Source organism: Mustelus asterias, chromosome 5 (genome assembly GCF_964213995.1).
Source record: "Mustelus asterias chromosome 5, sMusAst1.hap1.1, whole genome shotgun sequence".
NCBI classification, from domain to species: domain Eukaryota; kingdom Metazoa; phylum Chordata; class Chondrichthyes; order Carcharhiniformes; family Triakidae; genus Mustelus; species Mustelus asterias.
Genome location: NC_135805.1, coordinates 21,913,126 through 21,940,770, shown reverse-complemented (window position 1 = coordinate 21,940,770; position 27,645 = coordinate 21,913,126). Strand labels below are relative to the sequence as shown.

The following is a 27,645-nucleotide window of genomic DNA, read 5'->3' as shown; positions in this document are numbered from 1 at the left end:
TGTTTCCAGGACAGCCATTGACCTCAATTCTCTGGAGAGCTTCCATCGCCAGCCTCCAATCTCATAACCCTGCAACCCCAAACAACTTGCATCTAACTCCTTCCCAAAATCCACAAACAGAACTGCCCTGATAGACCCATCATATCAGCCTATACCTGCTCCATTGAACTGATTTCTTCTTCATAGAATCCCCACAGCGCAAAAGGAGGCCATTTGGCCCATCGAGTCTGCACCAACCATAATCCCACTCAGGCCCCTAAACCCCACATATTTACTCTGCTAATCCCCTGACACTAGGGTCAATTTAGCACGGCCAATCAACCTAACCCACACATCTTTGGACTGTGAGAGGAAACCGGAGCAGCCGGAGGAAACCCACGCAGACACGGGGAGAATGTGCAGACTCCACATGGAGAGTGACCTGAGGCCGGAATTGAACTCTGGTGCTGTGAGGCAGCAGTATTAGTACCAGCAGTACAAGTCACCTGATGAAGGAGCAGTGCTCTGAAAGCTCGTGATTCCAAATAAACCTGTTGGACTTTAACCTGGTGTTGTGAGACTTCTTACTGTGCCCACCCCAGTCCAACGCCAACATCTCCACATGATGATTATACAAGACAGCCCTTATCCGCTCCAATTGTTAGTTCATTTGAAAGATACATGATGTTCTAGAAAACATATGAGTAACTATTCACGGGCATCATATTGTGCGAATGAAGGTTGAATGCATTTGTTCATCCTCCTCTGATGAATAGGGAAGCGAGGCTGTTACTGGCAACAGTTCGTGCAACTTTGTTTTGGAAAACGCTTTACTAAATGGTAACCTAACAGCCAACTGTGAGTTATTTCAATCCTGCTGTCTGAAAGTGTTTTCAAGATGGTTTCTTTATTAAGTTGGGATGAAGTGTTTAGTTTCAAGAAGCCATCCCCTAACCCCTAATTCTTTCCCTCACCAAACAGGTTGGGAAAGATTCATTTGGAGATAATTACATCGAAAACTTCAAAAGTAATGGCGTGTCTACAGGTATTACTTCAAACTCTTGTCTTCACTGTTGGAGAGATTATGGATCTGCAATGGAATTATTGCATCGCTCTTGTTGGACGTTTCTCAGTTGCCTCTTCTCTGTCAGAAGCTGTATTGTTTGTTATAGTTGCACTTGTAACGCATCTTTTGCAGTTGTAATTAAACAAGTGATACAATACATTCTAAATACATAGCTGTATCTCGCATGTTAAAATTATTGTTACACACAAATCGATTTCTTGTTACAGACTATGTGGGTCAAACAGATGAAGCATCAACAGGAGTTGCCCCGATTACAGTCAATGATGAAGGTACTACACAAGACTGACATTTCTATGTTTCCTTAAAAAAATATCTGAAATCGGGTAATAACTCTGTAAAAATGATCTGTTTTTCTTTCTTTAAGCGAGAGTGTATAATTAACATTTACAGAGGCTTGGAAGTGAGATGTATACACATGTATTTTACCAACAGCCTTTTAATATGAATGGGAGGGTGAAGATTATTAGCTGGCCTCTTATCTTACAGAGATATCTTTGAAATCCGGCACAAATTAAATAAGATTTTAAGGAAGGTTATTTACCTGTGGCTTTTGTGTTAAGGAATACCCTCAGATTATAAAGTCAGAGAGCAGAAACTCTTCAACCACCACATTGTAGAATCATAGAATCCTACAGTGCGGAAGGAGGCCATTCGGCCCATCGAGTCTGCACTGACTACAATCCCACCCAAGCCCTGGCCCCATAACCTCATGCATTTACTCTAGTTAATCCCCCTGTCACTAAGGGGCAATTTATCATGACCAATCCACCTAACCCGCACATCTTTGGACTGTGGGAGAAAACTGGAGCACCCGGAGGAAACCCACGCAGACACAGGGAGAATGTGCAAACTCCACACAGACAGTGACCCAAGCCGAGAATTGAACCCGGGCCCCTGGCGCTGTGAGACAGCAGTGATTTTGATTTGATTTATTATTGTCACATGTATTAACAGACAGTGAAAAGTATTGTTTCTTGCGTGCTATACAGACAAAACATACCGTTCATAGATAAGGAAACAAGAGAGTGCAGAATGTAATGTTACAGTCATAGCTAGGGTGTAGAGAAAGATCAACTTAATGCAAGGTAAGTCCATTCAAAAGTCTGACAGCAGCAGGGAAGAAGCTGTTCTTGAGTCGGTTGGTACGTGATCTCAAACTTTTGTATCTTTTCCCCGACGGAAGAAGGTGGAAGAGACAATGTCCAAGATGCGTGGGGTCCTTAATTATGCTGGCTGCTTTTCCAAGGCAGCGAGAAGTGTAGACAGTGTCAATGGATGGGAGGCTGGTTTGCGTGATGGATTGGGCTACATTCACGACCTTTTGTAGTTCCTTGCAGTCTTGGGCAGAGCAGGAGCCATACCAAGCTGTGTTACAACCAGAAAGAATGCTTTCTATGGTGCATCTGTAAAAGTTGGTGAGAGTCGTAGCTGACATGCCAAATTTCCTTAGTCTTCTGAGAAAGTAGAGGCGTTGGTGGGCTTTCTTAACTATGGTGTTGGCATGGGGGGATCAGGACAGGTTGTTGGTGATCTGGACACCTAAAAACTTGAAGCTCTCGACCCTTTCCACTTCGTCCTCATTGATGTAGACAGGGGCATGTTCTCCTTTATTCTTCCTGAAGTCAATGATAATTTCCTTCGTTTTGTTGACATTGAGGGAGAGATTATTGTTGCTGCACCAGTTCACCAGATTCTCTATCTCATTCCTGTACTCTGTCTCGTCATTGTTTGAGATCCGACCCACTATGGTGGTGTCGTCAGCAAACTTGAAAATCGAATTGTGCCACCGTGCCACCTCCACTGTGAATCAAGATAATTGTATCCTAAAATGTGGGCCAGCTAGATCCCTCTGATTACTGTTCTTTCAACCCAATAAAATCCCAGAATCAGAAAGCAACTAGGTTTAAAAAAACTACTGATTGACTTAGTCACAGCAACAATGAATCATATCTTACCAAACAGAAATATATTCGGTCGCAGTCGTCTTAAGAGTTCTTCACCATTACCAGATTAAATTTAGGACAGGTAGGGAAGGGAAATGATGAGACTGAGATTGGGATGAGAATCAGAGGGGGGGCGATGAGAGTTACAAGATTAAGGCTGTGATGGGGTCGTGGAGCCTGACAATAAGGAGCAGTCTGGAGATTGGAGCTCAGTACTCGGGGGAATCGCGGGTTGGGACTATTGATGAGGGGGAGAGGGAGTTGTGGCCTAGTCGTTGGGGGGCAATAGGACAAGAGTGTGGAGAGAGATGAATGGGAGCGTGTGAAGCCCAGAGCCAGGAGCAGCAGCAGCAACATGGTGAGTGGAAGCAATGCCAAAGGAGGAAGAATCAGTGAAAGGGTGAATGGAACCTTACTGTAAATAAATGGTGAACATTGTTTTTATTGATGGATGAAAGACAAACAAGAAAATGGAGATTGAGCATTATCACAAAGCACTGAGAGCATCTTGTACTCCGAAAATTGAGATATAGGAGGACTTAGTATGGAGATGCAGCACCATCCGTTAGCCCTCTAGACCTGGAAGGGGCACTCCTGCTCCTCGACCCACAACAGAAAATTATCCATTATATGTTTAGCGACTTCCGACAATTACTTTAAGTTCTAGAATTAAATTCTGTTCTAACCAATAAGGGACAGAATTAAGAGTGATGCCCTAAAATATATAAAGCAAATCTCATTAAGTGTTACTTTTAAAAAAAGTTTATTTAGTGTCGTATGTAGGCTTACATTAACTCAGCAATGAAGTTACTGTGAAAATCCCCTAGTCGCCACACTCTGGCACCTGTTCAGGTACACTGAGGGAGAATTTAGCATGGCCAATCCACCAAACCAGCATGTCTTTCGTACTGTGGGAGGAAACCGGACCACCCGGTGGAATCCCACGCAGACACGGGGAAACGCGCAGACTCCGCACAGACAGTGACCTGAGCCAGGAATCGAATGCTGTGAGGCAACAGTGCTAACCACTGTGCCACCGTGTCGCCCTAAGAACTGAAAAGTCAAATATAATGCGGTCAGCGAGATTCAGTTTGTAAGATATACAGGGGAAAATAGATTAAAACAATTACAAAAAGCGGAAAACAAACAAAACGTCAAAGGGAATCAAAAGAATTAAGGATAACAGACAGAGACATAGCTATATGGGAAGATAGCGAGTTTTATTCATGAGTCACCTCACTATAGCCCAATTATATTTTGTTTGAGTGGTGAATACTTGTGGCTTCAAGAAGAGCTGGACTAGTGCTATGAAGCCTGACAGTATAGGGGAGCTGGATTAACAAACACTTGATAAAGCAACCAGATCGCTCAAGGTTAATAACTGGGATCTTTGAGAATTCAGCTTGCCCACACTGGGGCCAGATTTCTTCCAAGCGAGTTCTCAATCTCATCGGTGTCCATTTAGACGCGCCAAAAAGGTAAATGGATCATTATAAACTTGTCTTTTCGCATTCAAAGTCTGCTGGTGGTCAATTTGTGTGTAAAAGAATTTCGTTATTTAGTAAACGGAACAGCATCTTGTTATTTTTTTCATGTAATGTGTGTAATGAAATCATGACCCCATGTGTAAAGAATGGGTGTATGATTTTTTTTACACATTGTACACAGTGGAAATCTGTCCCCATGAGTAACACACTTTAAATGCTAATATTATGAAATGTAATATTAAGCAAACTCTGGAAAGATTCATCAGGTCAGACAGTATGCATCGAGCGAAAAGACTGAACATTTTGGCTACGGATGCTTTCTGAGTTATGGTAACACTTCTGAGGAAGGATCCAAAACCTGAGGCATCTTTTCTGTTCTCTTCTGCCGTGGCTTGACAGTTGTTACTTTTTACTATTACAGGACAGAATGCAATCGTCATCGTAGCTGGGGCTAACCTGCTGTTAAATTCAGAAGATTTGGAACAAGCTTCCAAAGTAATCGGTTGCGCGAAGGTGGTTGTCTGTCAACTAGAAATTCGACCTGCCGTCACATTAACAGCCTTGAAAATCGCTCACAAGGCTGGAGGTGGGCACAGTATTGTTTAAGGATTGAGCAATGGTGCATCAGATTATGCTGATCTGATTAGGTAGATTTCCAATTTGGGCAGTTCTAAAACGGGTAACTGTTCCACAATGCAGTGTTAACCCCAAATAACAGGTCAAACCTCTTCCCTGATATGTTCAGTTAGTTATCTCGATTTTTATTTCTAAATTCTACCAGATCGAGTCACATTCTAGGATTAACCTGTCACAGGGAATAGTAATCAAGCAGCATCCTCGTTTGACATGATACCACCATCAGTGTTCTGATGTTGCCGTATCGGTGGCACAGTGGTTAGCACTGCTGCCTCACAGCACCAACAACCCGGGTTCGATTCCCGGCTTGGGTGACTGACTGTGCAGAGTCTGCATGTTTTCCCCGTGTCTGCATGGGTTTCTTCCGGGTGCTCCGGTTTCCTCCCACAGTCTGAAAGACGTGCTGGTTAGGTGCATTGGCCATGTTAAATTCTCCCTCAGTGTACCCGAACAGGCACCGGAGTGTGGCGACTAGGGGATTTTCACAGCAACTTCATTGCAGTGTTAATGTAAGCCTACTTGTGACTAATAAATAAACGTTAACTTTTTATTTGATCATCTGGCTTGAAATTCTTCGTTTCTGGGAGCAAGCTGTGCTTTAAAGTTAAAGGTAGCGCAGTGCTAACCACTGCGCTACCGTGCTGCCCACAGTGTTGTATAATGCTGTGATATACGTGTGTGGTTAAAATTTCTGCGATAACCTTTTCTCATCTAATTTTTCAACCCCTGCACTGCCATTCTGTTTAGAATCAGTGACACATAATGTTACAGGTACCTGTGAGAAGAATGGAAAAATACCAACTTTTACATTTAATTCCCCTGTATTTTGGTTTCTGATTAATCTCCTTGTTTATTTCCATTCTGCAGTGTTTTAATTTATTGTGTTTTCTCAATATGTCTTTTTTTAAAAAAATGACAAAGATTATGAACCACACTCTTTTGCAAAGATGTTATTGCTGTGTAACATTATGGAGTAGTTTGCATCATTCAAGAAACGATGGACCATGGTATTTAGGGATTTTTGGATGCAGTCATACTGTCAGTTAGGTCATGTGTTTTGGGTGTGCATTAATACACTAGTGGCAGTGGAACTCTGGAAACTACTGAACCCACTAAATCCCTAGGGTGTGAGACCTTCCCTCACCTTTCACAGAAGGTCATCACATGTTTCTTTGAGTTTTGCTAACTGTAGAATAACTGCAACCTCAACTGTGAACAATGAAATAACAATAACAATAGGCTGGAAATTTGGGCAATGAAATGGCAGATGGAATTCAATCCAGATAAATGCGAAGTGATGCATTTTGGTAGAACTAACGTACGGGGGAGCTATACGATAAATGACAGAGCCATAAAGGGTGTAGATATGCAGAGGGATCTGGGTGTGCAAGTCCACAGATCCTTGAAGGTGACGTCACAGGTGGAGAAGGTAGTGAATAAGGCATATGGCATGCTTGCCTTTATAGGACGGGGCATAGAGTATAAAAGTTGGGGTCTGATGTTGCGGTTGTATAGAACGTTGGTTCGGCCGCATTTGGAATACTGCGCCCAGTTCTGGTCGCCACACTACCAGAAGGACGTGGAGGCTTTAGAGAGAGTACAGAGGAGGTTTACCAGGATGTTGCCTGGTATGGAGGGGCTTAGTTATGAGGAGAGATTGGGTAAACTGGGGTTGTTCTCACTGGAAAGACGGAGGATGAGGGGTGACCTAATAGAGGTATATAAAATTATGAAAGGCATAGATAGGGTGAATGGTGGGAAGCTTTTTCCCAGGTCGGTGGTGACGTTCACAAGGGGTCATAGGTTCAAGGTTCAAGGTGACGGGGGGGGGAATATCAGAAGGACGTATTTTACGCAGAGGGTGGTGGGGGCCTGGAATGCGCTGCCGGGTAAGGTGGTGGAGGCGCACACACTGGGAACATTTAAGACTTATCTAGATAGCCACATGAACGGAGTGGGAATGGAGGGATACAAAAGAATGGTCTAGTTTGGACCAGGGAGCGGCGCGGGCTTGGAGGGCCGAAGGGCCTGTTCCTGTGCTGTATTGTTCTTTGAAATCAGAAGGTGGAGTTTGTATACAGTGGAGGGCAGGCTGTGTTAAGGAGTAAAAAATCCTTGACCTATTGATATTGGTAAGTGGGGGAAGATTAGTGTGGGCAACTTGTGCTATCAAATGGAATTTTGTGCCTATTATGGACTTTCAGCAGTGCCTGCCTTGCCTGAGTGGAGTCTGCACGTTCTCCCCATGTCTGCGTGGGTTTCCTCCAGGTGCTCCAGTTTCCTCCCTCAGTCCAAAGATGTGCAGGTTACGTGGATTGGCCATGCTAAATTGTCCCTTAGTGTCCCAAGATGTGTAAGTTTGGGGGATTAGCAGGGTAAATATGTGGGGTTATAGGGATAGGGCCTGGCTGAGATGTCTTTCGGAGAGTCGGTGTAGTCTCGATGGACCAAATGGCCTCCTTCTGCACTGTAGGGATTCTATGGCCCAGTTAAACAGGTCTAAAAAGAAAAAATGATCAGGTATAACATTGATGTCCTTCAAATATTAAATTGAGATGTGAAGGATGCTTTGCTCCAAATGATGCTACTACTTGCAAAGTTGTGCTATTTAATTAAGCATTATTATAAGTGATAACTATTTGGCTGAAGAACATTCCGGATGATGCTGCTTTTATCATGCACCCACAGCAGTGTTACTGTCAGAATACAGAGCTGAAATGGTGGCTCATTGTTCCTCACTCTGACCCAGGCCAATTGCTACCAAGAGCCACCCTAAATGAGATCAGCTAACTCGACAGAGTTCAGGAATTTTTTATGGAGCATCTGAAGGTTTAAGAAGGGAATTGAACTTGTGGTCCTATACAAATGAATGCAAAACTGTGAATGGTGAAGTGTCATAGAGACATTGAGACAGTGTAGCATGGAAACAGGCCCAACCGGTCCATGCCGACCATGATACCCTCCCAGCTAGTCCCAATTGCCCGCGTTTGGCCCGTATCCTTCTACGCCTTTCCCATCCGTGTACTTATCCAATTGCTTTTTAAACATTACTATTAAACCTGCCTCAACCACTTTCTCTGGCAGCGCATTCTACATACGCACCGCCCTCTGCGTGAAGAGGTTGCCCCTCAGGTCCCTTTTAAATCTTTCCCCTCTCACCATAAATCTATACCCTCTAGTTTTCAATTCCCCTTCCCTGGGAAAAAGACCCATGTGTTCATCCTATCTATGCCCCTCAAGATTTTATACACCTCAATGAGGTCACCCTTCATTCTCCTACGTTCCAAGGAATAAAGCCCTAGCCTGGCCAACTGCTCCCTATAACTGAGACCCACTAGTCCTGGCAACATCCTCGTAAAGTCATTAAACTAAAGGATGGACAAGAGGCCAGATCTGCAGGAGCACAGAGATCTTGGAGGGTTGTGAAGCTGGTGAAGGTTATTCTGCATCTCAGCTTTCGCTTAAAGAACAGACATATTGAGGTATGATAAAAGTTCGCAGTCTCTCACAATTGGGCCATATGTTTGGTGTGGAATCACAAAGAACAGTACAACACAGGAACAGGCCCTTTGGCCCACCAAGTCTCTGCCAACACAAATGCCTCTCTAATCTAATATTTTCTTGCCTCTATGTGGTCTATATCCCTCTATTCCATACCTATTCATGTATCTATCCAGATGCCTCTGGATAGACACATGCTTTCACCACCACCTCCAGCAGTGCATTCCAGGCATTCACCACCCTCTGTGTGAAAAACTTGCCCCATGCATCTCTTTTCCCCCTCTCACTTTCAACCTATGCCCCCCTGTAATTGACCCTTCAACCCTGGGAAAAAGACTCTGACTATCCACTCTATCCAAGCCTGTCATAATCTTGTAAATCTCTATCAGGTCCCCCCTCATCCTCTGACGCTCCAGTGAAAACAATCCAAGTTTGTTCAACCTTTCTTCATAGTCCATGTCCTCCAAACCAGGCAACGTCCTGGTAAATCTCTTCTGCACCCTTTCCATTGCATCAACATCCTCCTGGTAGTGTGGTGACCAGAATTGTACACAATACTCCAAATGCGGCCTAACCAAAGTCCTATACAGCTGCAACATGATTTTCCAATTCTTATACTCAATGACCGATGAAGGCCAGCATGCCATAAGCCTTCTTGACCACCTTGTCCACCTGAGTTACCACCTTCAGGGAACTGTGGATCTGCACACCTAGATCCCTCTGTATACTAATATTTTTAAGGGCTCTACCATTTACTGTATACTTTCCTTCTGCAGTAGGAAAATTGCATCACCTCACATGTGTCTGGGTTAAATCCCATCTGCCATCTTTTGGTCCAGGTCTCCAGCCAATTTATATCCTGCTGTATCCTCTGACAATCCACCTCACTATCTGCTATTTCCCCCAATTTTTGTATCATCTGCAAATTTACTAATCAGACCACCTACGTTTTCCTCCAAATCATTTATATATATATATATATATTATATATTATAAACAACACAGGCCCCAGCACTGATCCTTGTGGAACACCACTTGTCACAGATCTCCACTGCTACTCCCTGCTTTCTATGACCAAGTAAGAAGTTTAACAACACCAGGTTAAAGTCCAACAGGTTTATTTGGTAGCAAAAGCCACACAAGCTTTCGAAGCTCTAAGCCCCTTCTTCAGGTGAGTGGGAATTCTGTTCACAAACAGAGCTTATAAAGACACAGACTCAATTGACATGAATAATGGTTGGAATGCGAATACTTACAACTAATCAAGTCTTTAAGAAACAAAACAATGGGAGTGGAGAGAGCATCAAGACAGGCTAAAAAGATGTGTATTGTCTCCAGACAAGACAGCCAGTGAAACTCTGCAGGTCCACGGTACATCGGTACGATGAATGAACACCGCTCGACAATCACCAGGCAAGACTGTTCTCTTCCTGTTGGGGAGCACTTCAGCGGTCACGGGCATTCGGCCTCTGATATTCGGGTAAGCGTTCTCCAAGGCGGCCTTCGCGACACACGACAGCGCAGAGTCGCTGAGCAGAAACTGATAGCCAAGTTCCGCACACACGAGGACAGCCTCAACCGGGATATTGGGTTCATGTCACACTATTTGTAACTCCCACAGTTGCGTGGACCTGCAGAGTTTCACTGGCTGTCTTGTCTGGAGACAATACACATCTTTTTAGCCTGTCTTGATGCTCTCTCCACTCCCATTGTTTTGTTTCTTAAAGACTTGATTAGTTGTAAGTATTCGCATTCCAACCGTTATTCATGTCAATTGAGTCTGTGTCTTTATAAGCTGTTTGTGAACAGAATTCCCACTCACCTGAAGAAGGGGCTTAGAGCTTCGAAAGCTTGTGTGGCTTTTGCTACCAAATAAACCTGTTGGACTTTAACCTGGTATTGTTAAACTTCTTACTGTGTTTACCCCAGTCCAACGCCGGCATCTCCACATCATGACTTCTATGACCAAGCCAGTTCTGTATCCATCTTACCAGCTCACCTTGGATCCCATATGACTTCATCTTCTGTATCAGCCTGCATGAGGAACCTTATCAAAGACTTTACTAAAGTCCATGTATACAACACCCACTGCCCTGCCCTGGTCAATATTTCTTGTTGCTTCCTCAAAGAACTCAATCAAGTTTGTGAGACATGACCTTCCCTTTACAAAACCATGCTGCCTATTGCCAATAAGCCTATTCTCTTCCAGATGTGAGTATATCCTGTTCCTAAGAATCTTCTCCAATAATTTCCCCACCACTGATGTAAGGCTCACAGGCCTGTAATTTCTTGGATTGTCTCTTCTGCCCTTCTTAAACAGAGGAACAATGTTAGCTCCTCTCCAATCCTCTGGTTTCTCACCCGTGGCTAAAGAGGATACAAAGATTTTGGCCAAGTCCTCAGCATTTCTCCCCTCGCCTCTTTCAGTATTCTGGGATAGACCCTACCTGGTTTTTCTTTAAAAAAAGATATAGAATAATTCTGCACTCTCTCCTTTCCTTCTCTACGAACGATATGCTTTGTCTGTATAGTACACAAGAAACAGTACTTTTCACTGTATACTAATACATGTGATAAATCAAATCAAAAGGAAGTCTGAAGTTAGTAGTCAAGACTGTGCATTACGTTTACTGTAAAATGTATTATGTGCTGTTTGATTACAGAGATGGTTAATGATATTCTGAGGATAGTTCAGAAAATAAAATCATAGCTGATCAGCAATGGTCTGTTCAAGTTGAGGAATATTGTAGTTCTGCAGCTGGAAGTGTATTGGGTCATTGCATTTGTTGGCAAGAGTCGTATGATGAGTTGCCTGGTATGTTGAAAGATTGAAACGCTCCGGAGATTAAGCAATTCACATGTACTATCTTGCAGGATCGGTGAAAGGCTAAATAATTAAATGCATTAGCCTCCCCTCAGTTTCACAAGCTAGCATTGGAAAACCATTTCTCAATCTATTAATTTGGAGATTGAAGAGAAAGGAGAGTGTAAGAGCGTGCTTTTCGCTTCCCTGAGTCATACAACAAAATTGTAGTTACCAAACATTTCTTAAACTGAAGTTGAGATAAGAAGTTGTAGTGACCAAAATAAAAACCCTTGGGTTAGATTTTCCCTCCCTGCAAATCTGCTTCCGATGTGGAGATGCCGGCGTTGGACTGGGGTGAACACAGTAAGAAGTCTCACAACACCAGGCTAAAGTCCAACAGGTGGCTTTTGCTACCAAATAAACCTGTTGGACTTTAACCTGGTGTTGTGAGACTTCTTAATCCGCTTCAGGCCATAGGAAAAGTGGATCACGGAGAGTGGGTCTAGCTGAGTTGCTCTTACAGAGAGCTGGCATGAACACAATGGGGTAAATGGCCTCCTGTGCTGTAACCATTCTATGATTCTAAATTAAATTGTAGAGAGTGACGACTTAGTGAGAAGTGCAACTTTATCCTGAAATCCGGAGATCCCGATCCCTGATCCTGGCACTCTCGAAAGGTCTTCAAGTCGGACTCTGGCCACAACTGCGGATTTTTGCAATGAAGCAGTCATTTTATGATACACAGGAGAGATTTCCATCTTTAGAGCAGTCTAATAAGATGAAATATCATATTCAGTGGTGCCAAGTCAAGGCTTAATTTAATGCATCAAAATAGCATTCAGGCTTGGGCTGAAAAGTGACAAGTAACATTCAAGTACCCAGGTGCCAGGCAATAAGCATCTCCAATAATAGAGAATCTAAGCATCTCCCCTCGATATTCAATGGCATTACAATCATTGAATCCCCCATTATCAACATCCTGGGGGGTTACCATTGACCAGACCCAGAACTGGACCAGCTATATAAATACTGTATTTAATAAATGCCTTTTATCTTTGACAAAGAGTCATCTGGACTCGAAACGTCAGCTCTTTTCTCTCCTTACAGATGCTGCCAGACCTGCTGAGATTTTCCAGCATTTTCTCTTTTAGTTTCAGCTTCCAGCATCCGCAGTAATTTGCTTTTATTTATATAAATGCCGTGGCTGGAAGAGGCTGGGAGCGAGTAACTCACTCCTGACACCCCAAAACATGTCCACAAAGCAAGTTAAGAGCGTGATCGAATACTCTCAACTTGCTTGGATGATTGCAGCTCTAACAATACTGGGCAGCATCCAGGATAAAGCAGCCCACTTGATTGGCACCTTATTCACCTCCTTAAACATTTCACTCCCTCCACCATTGATGCACAGTCGTTGTAGTGTGTACCATCTATGAGATACACTGCAGGAACTCACCAAGGCTCTGTCAGAAGCACCTTCCAAACCTGCAACCTCTACCACCTAAAAGGACAAAAGTAGCAGAGGATGCATGGGAATACCACCACCTGGAAGTTCCCATCCAAGCCACACCATCCTGAATTATCGCCGTTCCTGTTATGGGTCAAAATCCTGAACTCCTTCTCTGGGAGCACTGGGTGTACCTACATCACATAGACCGCATCTGTTTAAGAAGGCAGCTCACCACCATCTTCTCAAGAACAATTAGTGATGGGCAACAAATACTGGCCTAGCCTGTGACACCCAAATCCTGTGAAAGGATTGAAAAATACCTCACAATGATGTCCTCTAGAAGTGTCATTTAGTATTTCAATGAAATGGAAGACTACTTTTGAATAAAAATTCCATCTCCTTCTTTCCTTCCCTTTAAATAATTTTGTGCTTTTTAAGTTTTCTGTTTGCTCTTACAAGTTGCATATCTCTATTGATTAAACTGTCATATCTGAAATAAAGTTGAGTTGAAACCTGTTTTCCATAGCATTAAAAGATCTTTTGATCTCTTAAGCCACAAATGCAAATTTAAAGCAATGCTCAAGATTGCTTGAATGATCATGTTACAGCCCCATATCTCCTCCCCTCATCCAATGGAGTGCAATTTTGTCCTGTATTTGAGAGGTTGTGTTGCTTACAGTCTGTTATTATTTTGCCAATGATGGTCTTTTCGAACAGCAGCTTTTAACATGACTGCAAGAAGGGGAAGTGCGACTGTAGTTAAGGCATAGGTCACCTGCTGGCTCAAATTATATACGAGGGTCAGTGGGTGTTTCAGAGCGCTAAACTCTTCTCTGTAGGAGTGTCTGACAGAAAACTTCATTGTCAGAAGAAAGTGTTGCCTTGCGAATGATGAGCTCATACTAACATGCCCTTTACTAAAACAGCTTTGTTAGTTACAGATTACATGTTCTTACTTTAAAATGTCTCAATTTCCACCTGCGTGCAAACTGAGAAAAGGTTTCAGATAGTTTTGCTTGAGACCTGGATTGCAGAGTTTAAGCCCACTAAAATTTTGAAAGAGCAGTCAGGTTTTATTCATTTGGGACCTTGATGTGTTTATCCGTAGATCTCTAAATGCGGAAGGGCATGTTCATAGAGTGGTGCTAAAGGCATATGAACAAAGAAAATTACAGCACAGGAACAGGCCTTTGGGCCCTCCAAGCCTGCACCGACTATGCTGCCCGACTGAACTAAAACCCCCTACCCTTTCAGGGACCATATATCCCTCCATTCCCATTCTATTTATGTATTTGTCCAGATGCCCCTTAAAATTCACTATCGTATCTGCTTCCACTACCTCCCCCGGCAGCGAGTTCCAGGCACCCACCACCCTCTGTGTAAAAAACTTGCATTTATGAGGGTATTGAGGGCAATATGAGGGCAGTTGACTTTATCAATCGAGACACACATTGCACAAGCAGGGAAGTCATGTTGAAGTTGTATAGAATTTTGGTGAAGCCACAGCTAGAGTACTGTGTGCAGTTCTGGTCACCACATTATCATAAGGATGTGATTGCACTGGGGGTGGGGGGTGGGGGTGGGGGTGCAGAGGGGATTCACCAGGATGGAACATTTAAGTTATGAAGAGAGGTTGGATAGGCTTGGGTTGTTTTCGTTGGGGCAGAGAAGGCTGAGGGGCGACCTGATCGAGGTGTACAAGATTATGGACAGAGTGGATAAAGAGCAGCTGTTCCCTTAGTTGAAGAGTCAGTCACAAGGGGACATAGGTTCAAGGTGAGGGGCAGGAGGTCTAGGGAGGATGTGAGGAAGAGCTTTTTCACCCAGAGGATGGTGACGGTTTGGAATGCATTGCCTGGGAGGGTGATGGAGGCGGGTTGCCTCACATCCTTTAGAAGTACCTTGATGAGCACTTGGCACGTCATAACATTCAGGGCTACGGGCCAAGTGCTGGCAGATGGGATTAAATAAGAGTTCAGGCGTTTCTAATGTGTCGGTGCAGACTCAATAAGCCAAAGGGCCTCTTCTGTGCTGTATGATTCTTTGATTAGGTTCTAGGTTTCCCATTCCATATTTACTGGGAACTTGGGTTTTGCACTTGTACATGAACTGAGAGGTCGTTACATGATGGAATGCCTTTGATAGAAAGTGCATGGGTCTCCTACCATTGACAATGCTGTTCGAGACACTGTTAAATTAATTTTTTTTAAAAAGCCAACCTCCAGAGATCCAACAGAATTGGAAACCAACATTATTAATGGGCTTGAGAACTGCTCTGGGATCTCCAGATAAACTAAAAGTATGGAGCTGGATTCCTCCTTGTAGCAGGGTGGCACAGTGGTTAGCACCGCTGCCTCACAGTGCCAGGGGCCTGGGTTCAATTCCCGGCTTGGGTCACTGTCTGTGTGGAGTTTGGACATTCTCCCCGTGTTTGTGTGGTTTCCTCCGAGTGCTCCGGTTTCCTCCCACAGTCGAAAGATGTGTGGGTTAGGTGGATTGGCCATGCTAAATTGCCCCTTCGTGTCAGGAGGACTAGCTAGGGTAAATGCATGGGGTTATGGGGATAGGGCCTGGATGGGATTGTGGTCAGTGCAGACTCAATGGGCTGAATGGTCTCTTTCTGCACTGTAGGGATTCTATGATTCTTATTGGATGTTTCTGAGATTGGCTTGGAGTTTCAGTAGGCTGAAAAGTCAATGGGGTGATCTCCATTGTCACTCTTACGGAATCACACTATTTAATTTAAAAGCAGACATGCATTTTTATTCTCGAATCTAGATATCTGGCAGCGCTTAAAAATATGTGTAGCTATTTTCTTCGGTAATCCAGTACAGAGGCAGTTCCGCTAATCTTGCCGTCATAGCATAAATGTAATACCATCCTTAGAACAACAGGTAAATGGGACTCTGTTATCCAGTTTGGAGATCACAAATACCACAACTCTCCCCAACTCTCTTTACTGACAAAACCATGTACTCTCTAGTGAAGTGCATTCTCTATTACCGTGTCCGAAAGTATACATCCTTTCCCAATTCCACTTCCTGCTTGGGAGAGGGATGAAAAGGAGGCTAATGTTCTATCCCAACTCGAGAGGAAAGTGGACATTTCATACTGTAGGAAATTGCTGCATTCCACGGCATTGTGGGTCAACCCACAGCACGTGGACTGCAGCATTTCAAGAAGGCAGCTCACCCACCAGCTCCTCAAGGACTACTCGGGAAGGGCAATAAATGCTGACCATGTCCACGAATGAATTAAAAAAAAGAGAATAACTTCCATCGACAGCAGTTTAGTGGCTCAGTACTCGCCAATTGATCTCAGCATTTGTGCTTTATTATCTTATTTCACTCCCCGGAGTTATTTTCTTGTAGTCTCTCCCAAACATTATCCTCAAAATATATTTATTATCTTTTAATGCCCTTTTTTTTTTAAAAATGATTTTTTTCAGTGAAAACCATCTTCAACCCTGCACCGGCTATTGCTGACCTTGATCCTGAGTTCTACAAAGAGACAGATGTCTTCTGTTGCAACGAGACCGAGGTACTGTGAAGCGATATCTTATTTTGCGCATGATGATGCACTGAGTTCGCTGTCCTTTGACCCTGAAGCATAGGTTCAAAAGCACCCAGGTTAAACAGATTAAGCTTGCCCTTCTCTGCCGTGTGCCGAACTGCTCAAAATTTCACTTACAAATTGGCACTTTAATAATCTACACGGCTGGTGTCAGAAATGGAAACATTACCGCCTCTCGGAGTGGGGTTGGGGCTTCATTTTGGAGAATTGTGGAAGGATGTTCTTATCTGCTCGAGCGTGACTGGATCTTGGAGCATTATACTGAATTTAGATATCTCTGGGCTATATAAAATCAAAAGCCATACAAATTTAGCATCAGGGCCAACATTTCGCACAGATGAACGCAGACCATCTTACTGTTACACGGTTACATTTTGTAAGCTGCATGTTTCAAGCTCTGCAATTCACTCACCCTCTGCTAAATCCCCAAATATTGCCCAGTTCAAACCATTTACTTGCATTTAGTCCCAAAATAATTGAGATTTCTGAGAACATTTGTCCCTTCTGAGCTTAATGAATTGGCCAAAACTGAATCAGTCCAAAAGGGGAGATTCGAGACCAGAAATGGCAGCTATCTGTGGGTTGACATTTAATTCTTACCACATGGGTGTTCTTAGGAAGGAGGCATTCCCCAGCTACATTCGGAAGGATTAAGGACTGCATTCAAATGAAATGGCATTTAATGTTTTATACTACTAATATTTTATAACTGCATATTTAAGTTTAAGTTTATTTATTAGTGTCACAAGTAAGGTTTACATTAACACTGCACCGAAGTTACTGTGAAATTCCCCTAGTCACCAGACTCCGGCACCTGTTTGGGTCAATGCACCTAACCAGCACGTCTTTCAGACTGTGGGAGGAAACCGGAGCACCCGGAGGAAAGCTACACAGACATGGGGAGAACATGCAAACTCCACACAGATAGTGACCCGAGGCCGGAATTGAGCCCGGGTCCCTGGCACTGTGAGGCAGCAGTGCTAACCACTGTGCCACCGTGCCGCCCATATTTACATCAAAGTTTGTATATTTGAGTAGTCAGGCATTTCTTTTAGGGAAAAAACTGCAAATGCTGAAAATCTGAAAGTAAGACAGACCAATGTTGAGTGTGCGCAGCAAATAACTCAGTATCTGAAAAGATAAGTTAGGACATTTCTGATATGCGCCCTTGTACCCTGATGTAGAATGTGACCATATAACAGCAAGGTGGCCTGCACTCAATCTGTGAGACATTGTCCCTGGTGTTAAATTTGTATGGCTTTTAATTTTATATGACCCAGGGATGTCTAAATTCAATATCAGGTCCCTTGTGTGTGTAAATTGAAGTCCTGCCTCCTCAGGAGAAATGACCAATGAAGGAGGCATGTGGCATGTCTGCCCAGTTCAAGATTCTTCAATGGCGCCAGGAGGCTGAGGAGTGTTGCCGTGATGTCACAGGAATTGGAATTGCTTAACTTCCGCCACCCCCACAGCTCATTTCAGTCCCCACCTCCCACGATTTAGCTGAACGTCCTTGGGCCTCTGAGTTTGAATGTATGAATTAAGAGCGCATTTTTAGTCCACTGTGTTTTTCCAGCATTTTCTGTCCCCTTAGTGTGTAGATTAATAAAATGGATGGAGGATAAATATGTAAAGAACCTTTTTTCATTTCACCAACCTCTAACTGGCGATCAGTTTTATCCAGGTCGTGGTTTTTCTTTGCATGTAGCTGTTGGTGTAACTCAGCAGCTGCATTGTTCCCGCTGCTATACATTAATGATTGATAAATGACCCTTTCATACTTCGGGAACTAATATTGTGCAACAAGATTCCTAATTCTTGCCTACAGCATAATGCTGGCAACTGTAAATAAAGCAGGATGTAGTTCTACGTGCCACTTCATGAGGCGGAAGCATACCTGTAAAAATGTATGGCTTGATTGCTTGTACATGATGTGATATAGCAAAGGAAGTATTTTCTTACTGGACTGATTTATTGGGTAGCAAATGCCCAGACCACCACCAAGAACTCCGAGATACACGCATATACCTGAGCCAAGCTTGGTTCTCAAGTGTTCCAGGCTATTTCCTCTTTGCTCCCATGATAGGGATCCCTTCGCCAAGAATAACAGTTGCTACAAAATCACCACCCATGTGTAAAATGTGCCTCCAATTATATTGTTTTTGATGCTCAACATACGGTACTGGCTGCCAATCTGCCCTAGTGACAATATTGTTTTTTTGGACTTCTCCACACATTTGCATTCAATATGTATTTTGTTCAAGTGTTTGTTTAAATTAATGATTTAAATGGTCTGTGGTGTAACAGTTGATCATTGTCTATTCAAACATTTCATCTGTTGACATAAAGCTTTCCAGTAATCTATCCAAATGTGTATTTAGATTGGGGGGAAAAATGATCAGTTTCATGCTAATTCTGATATATATTTATGTGTGTGTGTATATGCGTATATATGTGTTAGTTATATACCTTATAAGAAAATGATAAATCTCTATTTTCGTATCTTTTAATATTTCCAAACAGTACTGGGAAATTGTGTAAGCCTTTTCTAAAGTCTGATTATATTGAGGGGAAAAAATGCAGGCAGCTGGGATCGAAGTAATTGTGTTGCTGTGTGGACCAAAGTCTATCCATAAAGATTTCTACTTTCTGAAGATTCTACACAGGTGGGGGACAGATCTCTTGAAGATTGTTTCTGTCAAACAAAGAACAGTACAGCACAGGAACAGGCCCTTCGGCCCTCCAGGCCCTTCGGCCCTCCAGGCCTGCGTCGATCATGATGCCTGCCTAAACTAAAACCGTATGCACTTACGGAGTCCGTATCCTTCCATTCCCATCCTATTCATATATTCATCTAGTTGCCCCTTAAATGCCGCTATCGTACCTGCTCCCACCACCTCCCCGGGCAGTGCGTTCCAGACAAATCTCTCTGATTTCCTCTCATTACCTACCATATCACCACCCTCTGTATAAAAAAAAACTTGACTCGCACATCCCCTCTAAACTTTCCCCATGCACTATCCTCTAATAGTAACCTGTTGGAGGGAGTTAAACTGCACAGGGAAAAATAATCTGGAGTTGACCGAAATCCTAATTAAACCTGGAATATCTCTGCAAACTAGTTCATTGTTTGCTTTTATTGAAAAAAAAGATTTTGCTCATTGGTGTTGGTAGAAAAGAATGAAATGCCTTTACTCTCTCCTATTTGGCCAATTCCCAGATATATCCTCTCTTTTCGCTCCTTAAGCCCAAGAGATGCAGACATGTTCAATGCTTGGCACACAACTGGTTTAGCCATCCATCACCAGATCTGACTGAACACATCAAGCACTTTTGAGACAAGTTTGTCCTCTGCCAAAGCTACACATGACTGCAGGGTCAACCTGGTGAGCCAACAGAAACCTGGCTTTTTGTCCACACGACTAATGGCCTAGTTTAAAAGCCTTCTCCCCTGCTCCCTCCATCTGCACCAACAATTGTGAGGAAACTCATGGACTTCTTTGACACCGAGTTTGAGACAATCAATTAAGCTGCTTTCCCTTGCCTTAAATCACCATCAACCCATCTCTACACCCCTCGCTATACCAGTTCCTTCCCTGCCATAGCACTGAATGTACATCTTTCTTCCAGTTTCTCTCTGATTTCCTCTCATTACCTATCATATTTATAGAACCCACTTCTTGATCCCATTAAGACTATACTAATAACCACCCAGTTTCCCTAGGTAATGAGGAATACTGCACCACATTCACATAACCACCCAGTTTCCCTTCCTAGTCCCTATGCTCCCTGACGTTGTAAATAGATCCTTTTTTTTTCAGATTCTCTTCCTTACAAATTTGCTGTCAACACTCTTCAACAAATCCACCTTTGAACCCTCTGTCCTTTTAAACTGTTTAACCATCTGCAAACTACTATTCCTCTCAAGTTTGTGAATGTGTCTCCTGAAACTATGCATACCTTTCCTACAATTCCATGTTTGTATCTCTTTAATCGTGTTTCTGTCCCTGTCACAGGGCTGAAATAACCTTAACTAAAATCACTAATGACATGTGAATGTGGTGCAGTATTCTTCATTACCTATTCTACAGTTATGACAGTATCGTCCACACTATCCTCCGTCGTTGTCCAGTTCAGTCCTGTCACCTTAACACATGAGTCTCTGTGTTTTGTCAATTGGATTTTCCTTATTACTCCCCAAATTGACCATAAGATATGGAAGCAAAATTAAGCCATTCAGCCTATCGAAGTTGCTCTGCCATTCAGTCATGGCTGATATGATTCTCTTCCCAATTCTCTGCCTTCTTCCCTTATTGATCAAAAACCTACCTATCTCTGTCTTAAAGGCACTCAAGGACACTCAACTGAGATTAGTGAACCTAACATAGTTTTAGAATGAGACCTGTAACCACTTTGCTGTGTTGCTCAGTAACACATTGGCTTAAAGCTACTGTACTTGTAGGTAAGCATTCACACAAATTTTGAGACCTATTAGTCTGCAACCGCACATATTGTGAGTCTATATTTCCATACATATTTTACTGAGTTACTCGCACTTCCTGAAAGCACAGCATCTGCAGGAAGAATGTATTACTTTATCCAAATTGGTTCTTCAGGAAGCATTGCATGTAAGGGGTCTAGGCAGCTTATTTTGTCCTGAGAATTAGTTAGGATTGAAGCTGAAAGGGAGAAGGCCTGTATGCTGCTGGTGCCCGATCACAATTCATGACTGATGATTAAAATCAAGGTTTGGCGCTCAATCCTCCTACGCAGCCTATAATTTGTGTGCATTAACATAATGGGGGTTCCCAAGACAATATGCAAGAGAGAAAGGGGTCATGAAATAAGGCCCATTCCGTCATGAAGGACAAGATTTTATTCTTCCACCAACTGGCTGACAAATTTCAGACCTGGGGATTGGGTCATATTTCTGACCTGGCTGAATCTACAGTGAAATTTTGACGTGATTGTCTGGAAGAGCTTCTTGTTGGCATCGTGGGTTTGGTGATTAAGATGAGGGAGACCAAAATTTTCCAGACCTACAGATGCAGCGGGAGGGAGGACAAATCACATGAGGCCTACATCCATTAGGATGAACTTGAACTTCATACGTTCAATGAGGAGAATATGGGAATAGGTTATTCATTTGCAAAAATATATTTTATTCATATAAAATCTGAAAGACACATTACAAAGCATTTCAAATTGTTATGACAGTAAAGTTCAATGATTTTACCCAATTTTTCCAGCGATCAAGATGCACTCTGAGGTGCTTCAGTTCAGTGATGAGAACATTATATATATTTCAATGTTTTCATCACAGGGAGTAGAATTCTTTTCAAATTTTTGATAATTAATTCAATGAAGTTAGAATTAAACACTTAGCTCGCAGGGTTTTACCCAGTTACCAGCCCCTCAGTGTACATTGGCTGAAAGGCCTTACATAGAGGCCTTTCCCCATTGCGTCTTGGCAGTGACGGCCCCAAGCTTGAGTGGGTCCCTCAGCACAAGAATATGGGAAGAGGCTCTACTTTTCTAGGGAGACAACCAGAGAGTCATGTCATTTTCTGGAGCACCAATGGCAGACAAACAAAGAACAATACAGCACAGGAACAGGCCCTTCGGCCCTCCAAGCCCGCGCCGCTCCCTGGTCCAAACTAGACCATTCTTTTGTATCCCTCCATTCCCACTCCGTTCATATGGCTGTCTAGATAAGTCTTAAACGTTCCCAGTGTGTCCGCCTCCACCACCTTGCCTGGCAGCGCATTCCAGGCCCCCACCACCCTCTGTGTAAAATATGTCCTTCTGATATCTGTGTTAAACCTCCCCTCTTCACCTTGAACCTATGACCCCTCGTGAACGTCACCACCGACCTGGGGAAAAGTTTCCCACCGTTCACCCTATCTATGCCTTTCATAATTTTATACACCTCTATTAAGCCTCCCCTCATCCTCCGTCTTTCCAGGGAGAACAGCCCCAGTTTACCCAATCTCTCCTCATAACTAAGCCCCTCCATACCAGGCAACATCCTGGTAAACCTCCTCTGTACTCTCTCCAAAGCCTCCACGTCCTTCTGGTAGTGTGGCGACCAGAACTGGACGCAGTATTCCAAATACAGCCGAACAAACGTTCTATACATCAGACCAACACCATCTTTGCCTGTGGCTCTGAACGTGCAAGTGGCCTTGACTTTTTATGTCGTGGAGTCATTCCACGCTGCAGCAGGTGACAGTAGCAGCATTGGTCAATCTTCCTGCACCAGGAAGAAGATGGATGTTTCTTTGTCAGAGCCAACAACTTAATCTCCCTTCTTTCTGATGACTGGTTGTAGGGCCAGTGGCATCTCTTTTAGATGTGATTAGTTGAATGGGAAGCTATGACATTACAGCACTGCAAAAGGTAGATACAGATTTCTGTGGACAAATCTATGAATAGTGGAGAATTAGTGAGTTAATCAACGAAAATTTGGTTAGGAATGATTTTAAAGTCAATTTTAGGGAAGTCAACAAACATGAAAATGAGAAACCTTACTTATAATGAAAATTGGATCATACGCATACTCGGTACATAATGGAAGGAATGATTTATATTATAGTGATTGACTCAGTAATTTGGATTTTGTTATTATCCGTTGAGATCTGTTTGTGGTCAGATGGTGAAGATATGACTTCATATGTTGAATATGCTGTGTGTTCACAAAATCTGGACATATCCCAGTAGTACATAGTTTGTCCCACTTAATGGAGTGTCAGGATTCCAATACCATTATTCCCCCTTACAGAAAGTCTAAACATATTTAGATATTTGTGGCGGGGGGATGGGGGAACAGACAGATTAACTGTTTGGGGTGCATATCCTTCATCAGACATCGGTCTGCAATCATGGTGTGAGCCTGTCTTTTCACTTTGCCAATGTTCTTACTATCTATATCTCTGAACAGCTTAATTAATTTCTTCAGGGGGATTAAAGTCACACTAGTTGGCAAAAAAAAGCCTGGGAGGAAGTGACTTACACTGATATCTGGTAAGCTATTGTAGTGTGCCCGGATAATGAATAGCGTCCATTATCATGTCAGATCAGTCATGATCTCATTGAATGGTGGAGCAGATTCAATGGGCCGAATAGCCTGCTTCTGCTCCTGTGTCTTATGATCTTATGTGACCTTTTTTTTATGCAGCAAGATTTTATGATCTGGAATGCACAGCCAAAAAGGAAGCAGATTCAACAGTAATTTTCAAAAGGGACTTGGATCCATATTCAATAGGACAAAGTTATGGTCTGGGTTGTGGGGAAAGTGTTATGACGGGGGATCATCGACAGATCAACCCGTAGGCTTCATGGAGTATGAGCTGCCTTCACAGGAAGCAGCTAGGGGGTTTTTAAGCCTGTAACTTTCCCCGGACTGGAGTTGTAGGTCCCGAGGTGAAGACCACCTGACTGTTAGCCGCGGGACCGACCTTCTCCTTTGGTGCACAATAAAGGATGTTGGTGACGGGAAACTGGCTGAATTACTACTGCCACCGGGTGGGAGGTGGTAGCATAGTGGTATTGTCACTGGATTAGTAATCCAGAGAACCAGGATAATGTCCTGGGGGTAAAAACAAATTACTGCAGATGCTGGAATCTGAAACCGAAAGAGAAAATGCTGGAAAATCTCAGCAGGTCTGGCAGCATCTGTAAGTAGAGAAAGGAGTAGCTTTGACAAAGCGTCATCTGAACTCGAAATGTCAGCCTTTTTCTCTCCTTTTCTCTCCTGAGGCACAACCTCAGGCTAAAGGAACGATCCTTTAAAACAGAGATGAGGAGTAATTCCTTCAGTCAGACAGTGGTGAAGCTGTGGAACTCTGCCGCAGAAGGCTGTGGAGGCCAGGTCATTGAGTGTCTTTAAGACAGAGATAGATAGGTTCTTGCTTAATGAGGCGATCAGGGTTTATGGGGAAAAGGCAGGAGAATGGGGATGAGAAAAATATCAGCCATGATTGAATGGTGGAGCAGACTCGATGGGTCGAGTGGCCTAATTCTGCTCCTATGCCTTATGGTCTTACAGATGCTGTAAGAAGTTTAACAACACCAGGTTAAAGTTGTTAAACTTCTTACTGTGTTTACCCCAGTCCAACGCCGGCATCTCCACATCATGGCTTACAGATGCTGCCAGACCTGCTGAGATTTTCCAGCATTTTCTGTTTTGGTTAATGTCCTGGGGACCCAGGTTCAAATCCCACCACAGCAGATGGTGACATTTAAATTCAATAAAAGTCTAAAATTAAACTCTTGATAATAATGAACCCATTGTTGATGGTCATAAAAACCCATCTGGTTCACTAATGTCCTTTTAAAGAAGGAAATCTGCTGTCCTTATCTGGTCTGACTTACATGTTACTCCAGATCCAAAGACTCTCAAATAGCCCTTAAAATGGTCGAACAAGTCATTCAGTCCAAGAACAATAAGGGATGAGCAACAAAAGCTGGCCCAGCCAGTGATGTCCACATCTCATGAATGATGGACTGAATGTTGTTCTGCCCTGCTGTAGGATTCCATGATGTTGCCTTCATCAAAGTGAGTGATAATTTTAGCCTCCCTGTTTCTTATTACTTTGATAAAGAAGCTGTCACCTGACATCTTAAAGTGCATTTTTACTTGTACTGATATCTGGTAAGACCTTGTACACTGCCCAGATAATGAACAGAGCCCGTTTTCGAAAAAGATTATTTCAGCTACTGAATCCGTCCTGCACCTTTCTTATCTATAGAATTAAGCAGGGCTCAAGTAATATTAAATAGAACATCATATTTGAAGTAGATTCACCAGGTCCTGGCTTGTGCTTGAAGTCTGTGTAGGGCCTTATAAGGAGGGAAATCGACACCCTTCCCTTGACAGACTAGTGGCGTGGCAGGGCTGGTGGCAATCACAGTTAACAGAGAGGGATCTCCAGTTTATGCTTTAGCTTAACATTGCCTGGTGAGAAAGCTGCCGATTAACAAAGATTAAGAGCAAGTTTCATCTTTAGAACACATTGGACTTAAAACACCCCATGGTGCTTCGTTGGAGCATTATCAAACATGATCTAACACTGCAAGATAAAGCGATATTAGGACAGGAGACAAAAGTTTGGTCAGTGAGGTACATTTTTTAGGATTAGCTTAACAGAGGAGAGAAGTGCGAAGACATGTAAGGAGGTAATTCCAGAGCTCAGAGCCTGGGCAACTGCTCTAAAGACCCAGCTCTAAAATTGAGGAAGCCTCAGTGACCAATATTGGAAAAGCCGAGAAATGCCAAAGCATTTGGGACTGGAGGAAGTTGCAGAGAAGAGGAGTGAGGCCTTTTTTTCAGATTAAAACATAAGGATGAGAATTTTATGATCAAGAATATTCGAAACCAGAAGCTATTATTGATCAGTGAACATAAGGGTGAATGGGACTTGATGGGAGTAAGGTGAAGGGCAGCAGTGTTTTGGATGAGTCAGAGTTTATGGAGAATGGTAAATGGGAAGCTTCCAGTAGAACATTGGCAGCTGCATCAGCAGACCAACTGAGGCAGGGGTGTAGATGGGGTTCATTATGGAGATGGAAGTAGGTCATCCCGGTGATGGAGAGGACATCTTAGAAATCTTAGAAACCCTACAGCACAGAAAGAGGCCATTCGGCCCATCGAGTCTGCACCGACCACAATCCCACCCAGGCCCTACCCCCATATCCCTACATATTTTACCCACTAATCCCTCTAACCTACGCATCCCAGGACACCAAGGGCAATTTTATCATGGCCAATCAACCTAACCCACACATCTTTGGACTGTGGGAGGAAACCGGAGCACCCGGAGGAAACCCACGCAGACACGAGGAGAATGTGCAAACTCCACATAGACAGTGACCCAAGCCGGGAATCGAAACCAGGTCCCTGGAGCTGTGAAGCAGCAGTGCTAACCACTGTGCTACGTGCCGCCCAGGTTCAGGTTGAAGGTCAGCTCGGGTCAGATAATACAGAGGTAATGAACAGTCTAGTTCACCATTACACAATGATGGAGTAGGGGTGGGGGATAGAATCAGTGGCAGGGGATTTGTGATGCTGTGGTGAATGAACAACACTAGCTGTTCAGTACACCTAAAAACCTGTCCACAGACTTTCTATGATTTGATTTATTATTGTCACATGTATAAACATACAGTGAAAATTATTATTTCTTGCGCGCTATACAGACAAAGCATACCATTCATAGAGAAGGAAAAGAGAGGGTGCAAAATGTAGTGGTACACTGTTGTAACTACTAGAACAGTTTGGCAAGGGGTACACTTCCTGGGTGCATGGGGACCTTAATTATGCTGGCCGTTTTTCTGAGGCAGCGGAAAATGTAGACAGAGTCAATGGATGGGAGGCTGGTTTGTGAGATGGACTGGGCTACATTCATGACACTTTGTAGTTTTTTGCAGTCTTGGACCATACCAAGCTGTGATACAAACAGAAAGAATGCTTTCTATGGTGCGTCTGTAAAAATTGGTGAGAGTCGTAACTGACATGCCAAATTTCCTCAGTCTCCTGAGAAAGTAGAGGTCTTGGTGGGTTTTCCATGGGCTTTTTCATTGAAATTGCAATCAGAAAACATTTTAGCACAGCACCCTTTATCAGGCATCTGGAACCTTTGTGAGCAGGGCAACAAACTGGGCATCTCAATCAATGGGATTGAAGAATTCTTAATGAGGGGCACAGAGTCAGAACCAGAGAGTATATTAAATGTAATATCAAATCACGTACAGAAAGAGGATTGTGCGAGCGTGATAAAAGGGACACAAAGATAAAGTTTTAACATTTTGCTGTTTACATTTCCAAGAATAATTAAAATCTGAATTGGACCGCACACTTCTAGATTTCACCCTAAAGAGATTGTTTGGCACTAATTAAAGGGGTGATCTTACAGAAATAATTCTAAGTCCAGGACAAGCGTGAAAATGGGAGAGTTTCTGATCTGTTTTTTGGGTGAGTCCAATTCTGCTATCGTGTGCACTTTGAGCAGAGAAAAACCTCAAAAAATGTTTCTCGCCTGTCGGCAGAAGAGGCAGGGCTTAAGCCACCCAAACGCTGGCTGAGAGCAGCAGAGAGTGCTATTGTGCATGCGCAGGTCCCTCTGCTCTGAGAGCAGAGAGATCTGTAATTCAGCCTCTTCCTCCATGGCAGCAGCAACCATGCC

At 43.3% G+C, this 27,645-nt stretch overlaps 1 protein-coding gene across 6 annotated transcripts in view; it reads left to right on the top strand.

The window, feature by feature from the left end:
• Positions 1 to 27,645, top strand: part of rbks (ribokinase) — a 154,535-nt gene that overhangs the window by 54,967 nt on the left and 71,923 nt on the right. For 4 of the 6 annotated variants that reach the window (XM_078212260.1, XM_078212258.1, XM_078212255.1 and 1 more), the window contains 4 exons: positions 961 to 1,024; positions 1,273 to 1,335; positions 4,918 to 5,082; positions 16,338 to 16,429. In XM_078212260.1, the coding sequence (XP_078068386.1) occupies positions 961 to 1,024; positions 1,273 to 1,335; positions 4,918 to 5,082; positions 16,338 to 16,429 (384 nt within the window). The remainder of the gene's footprint in view (positions 1 to 960; positions 1,025 to 1,272; positions 1,336 to 4,917; positions 5,083 to 16,337; positions 16,430 to 27,645) is intronic. The other 2 variants (XM_078212256.1, XM_078212257.1) reach the window with 2 other exon arrangements.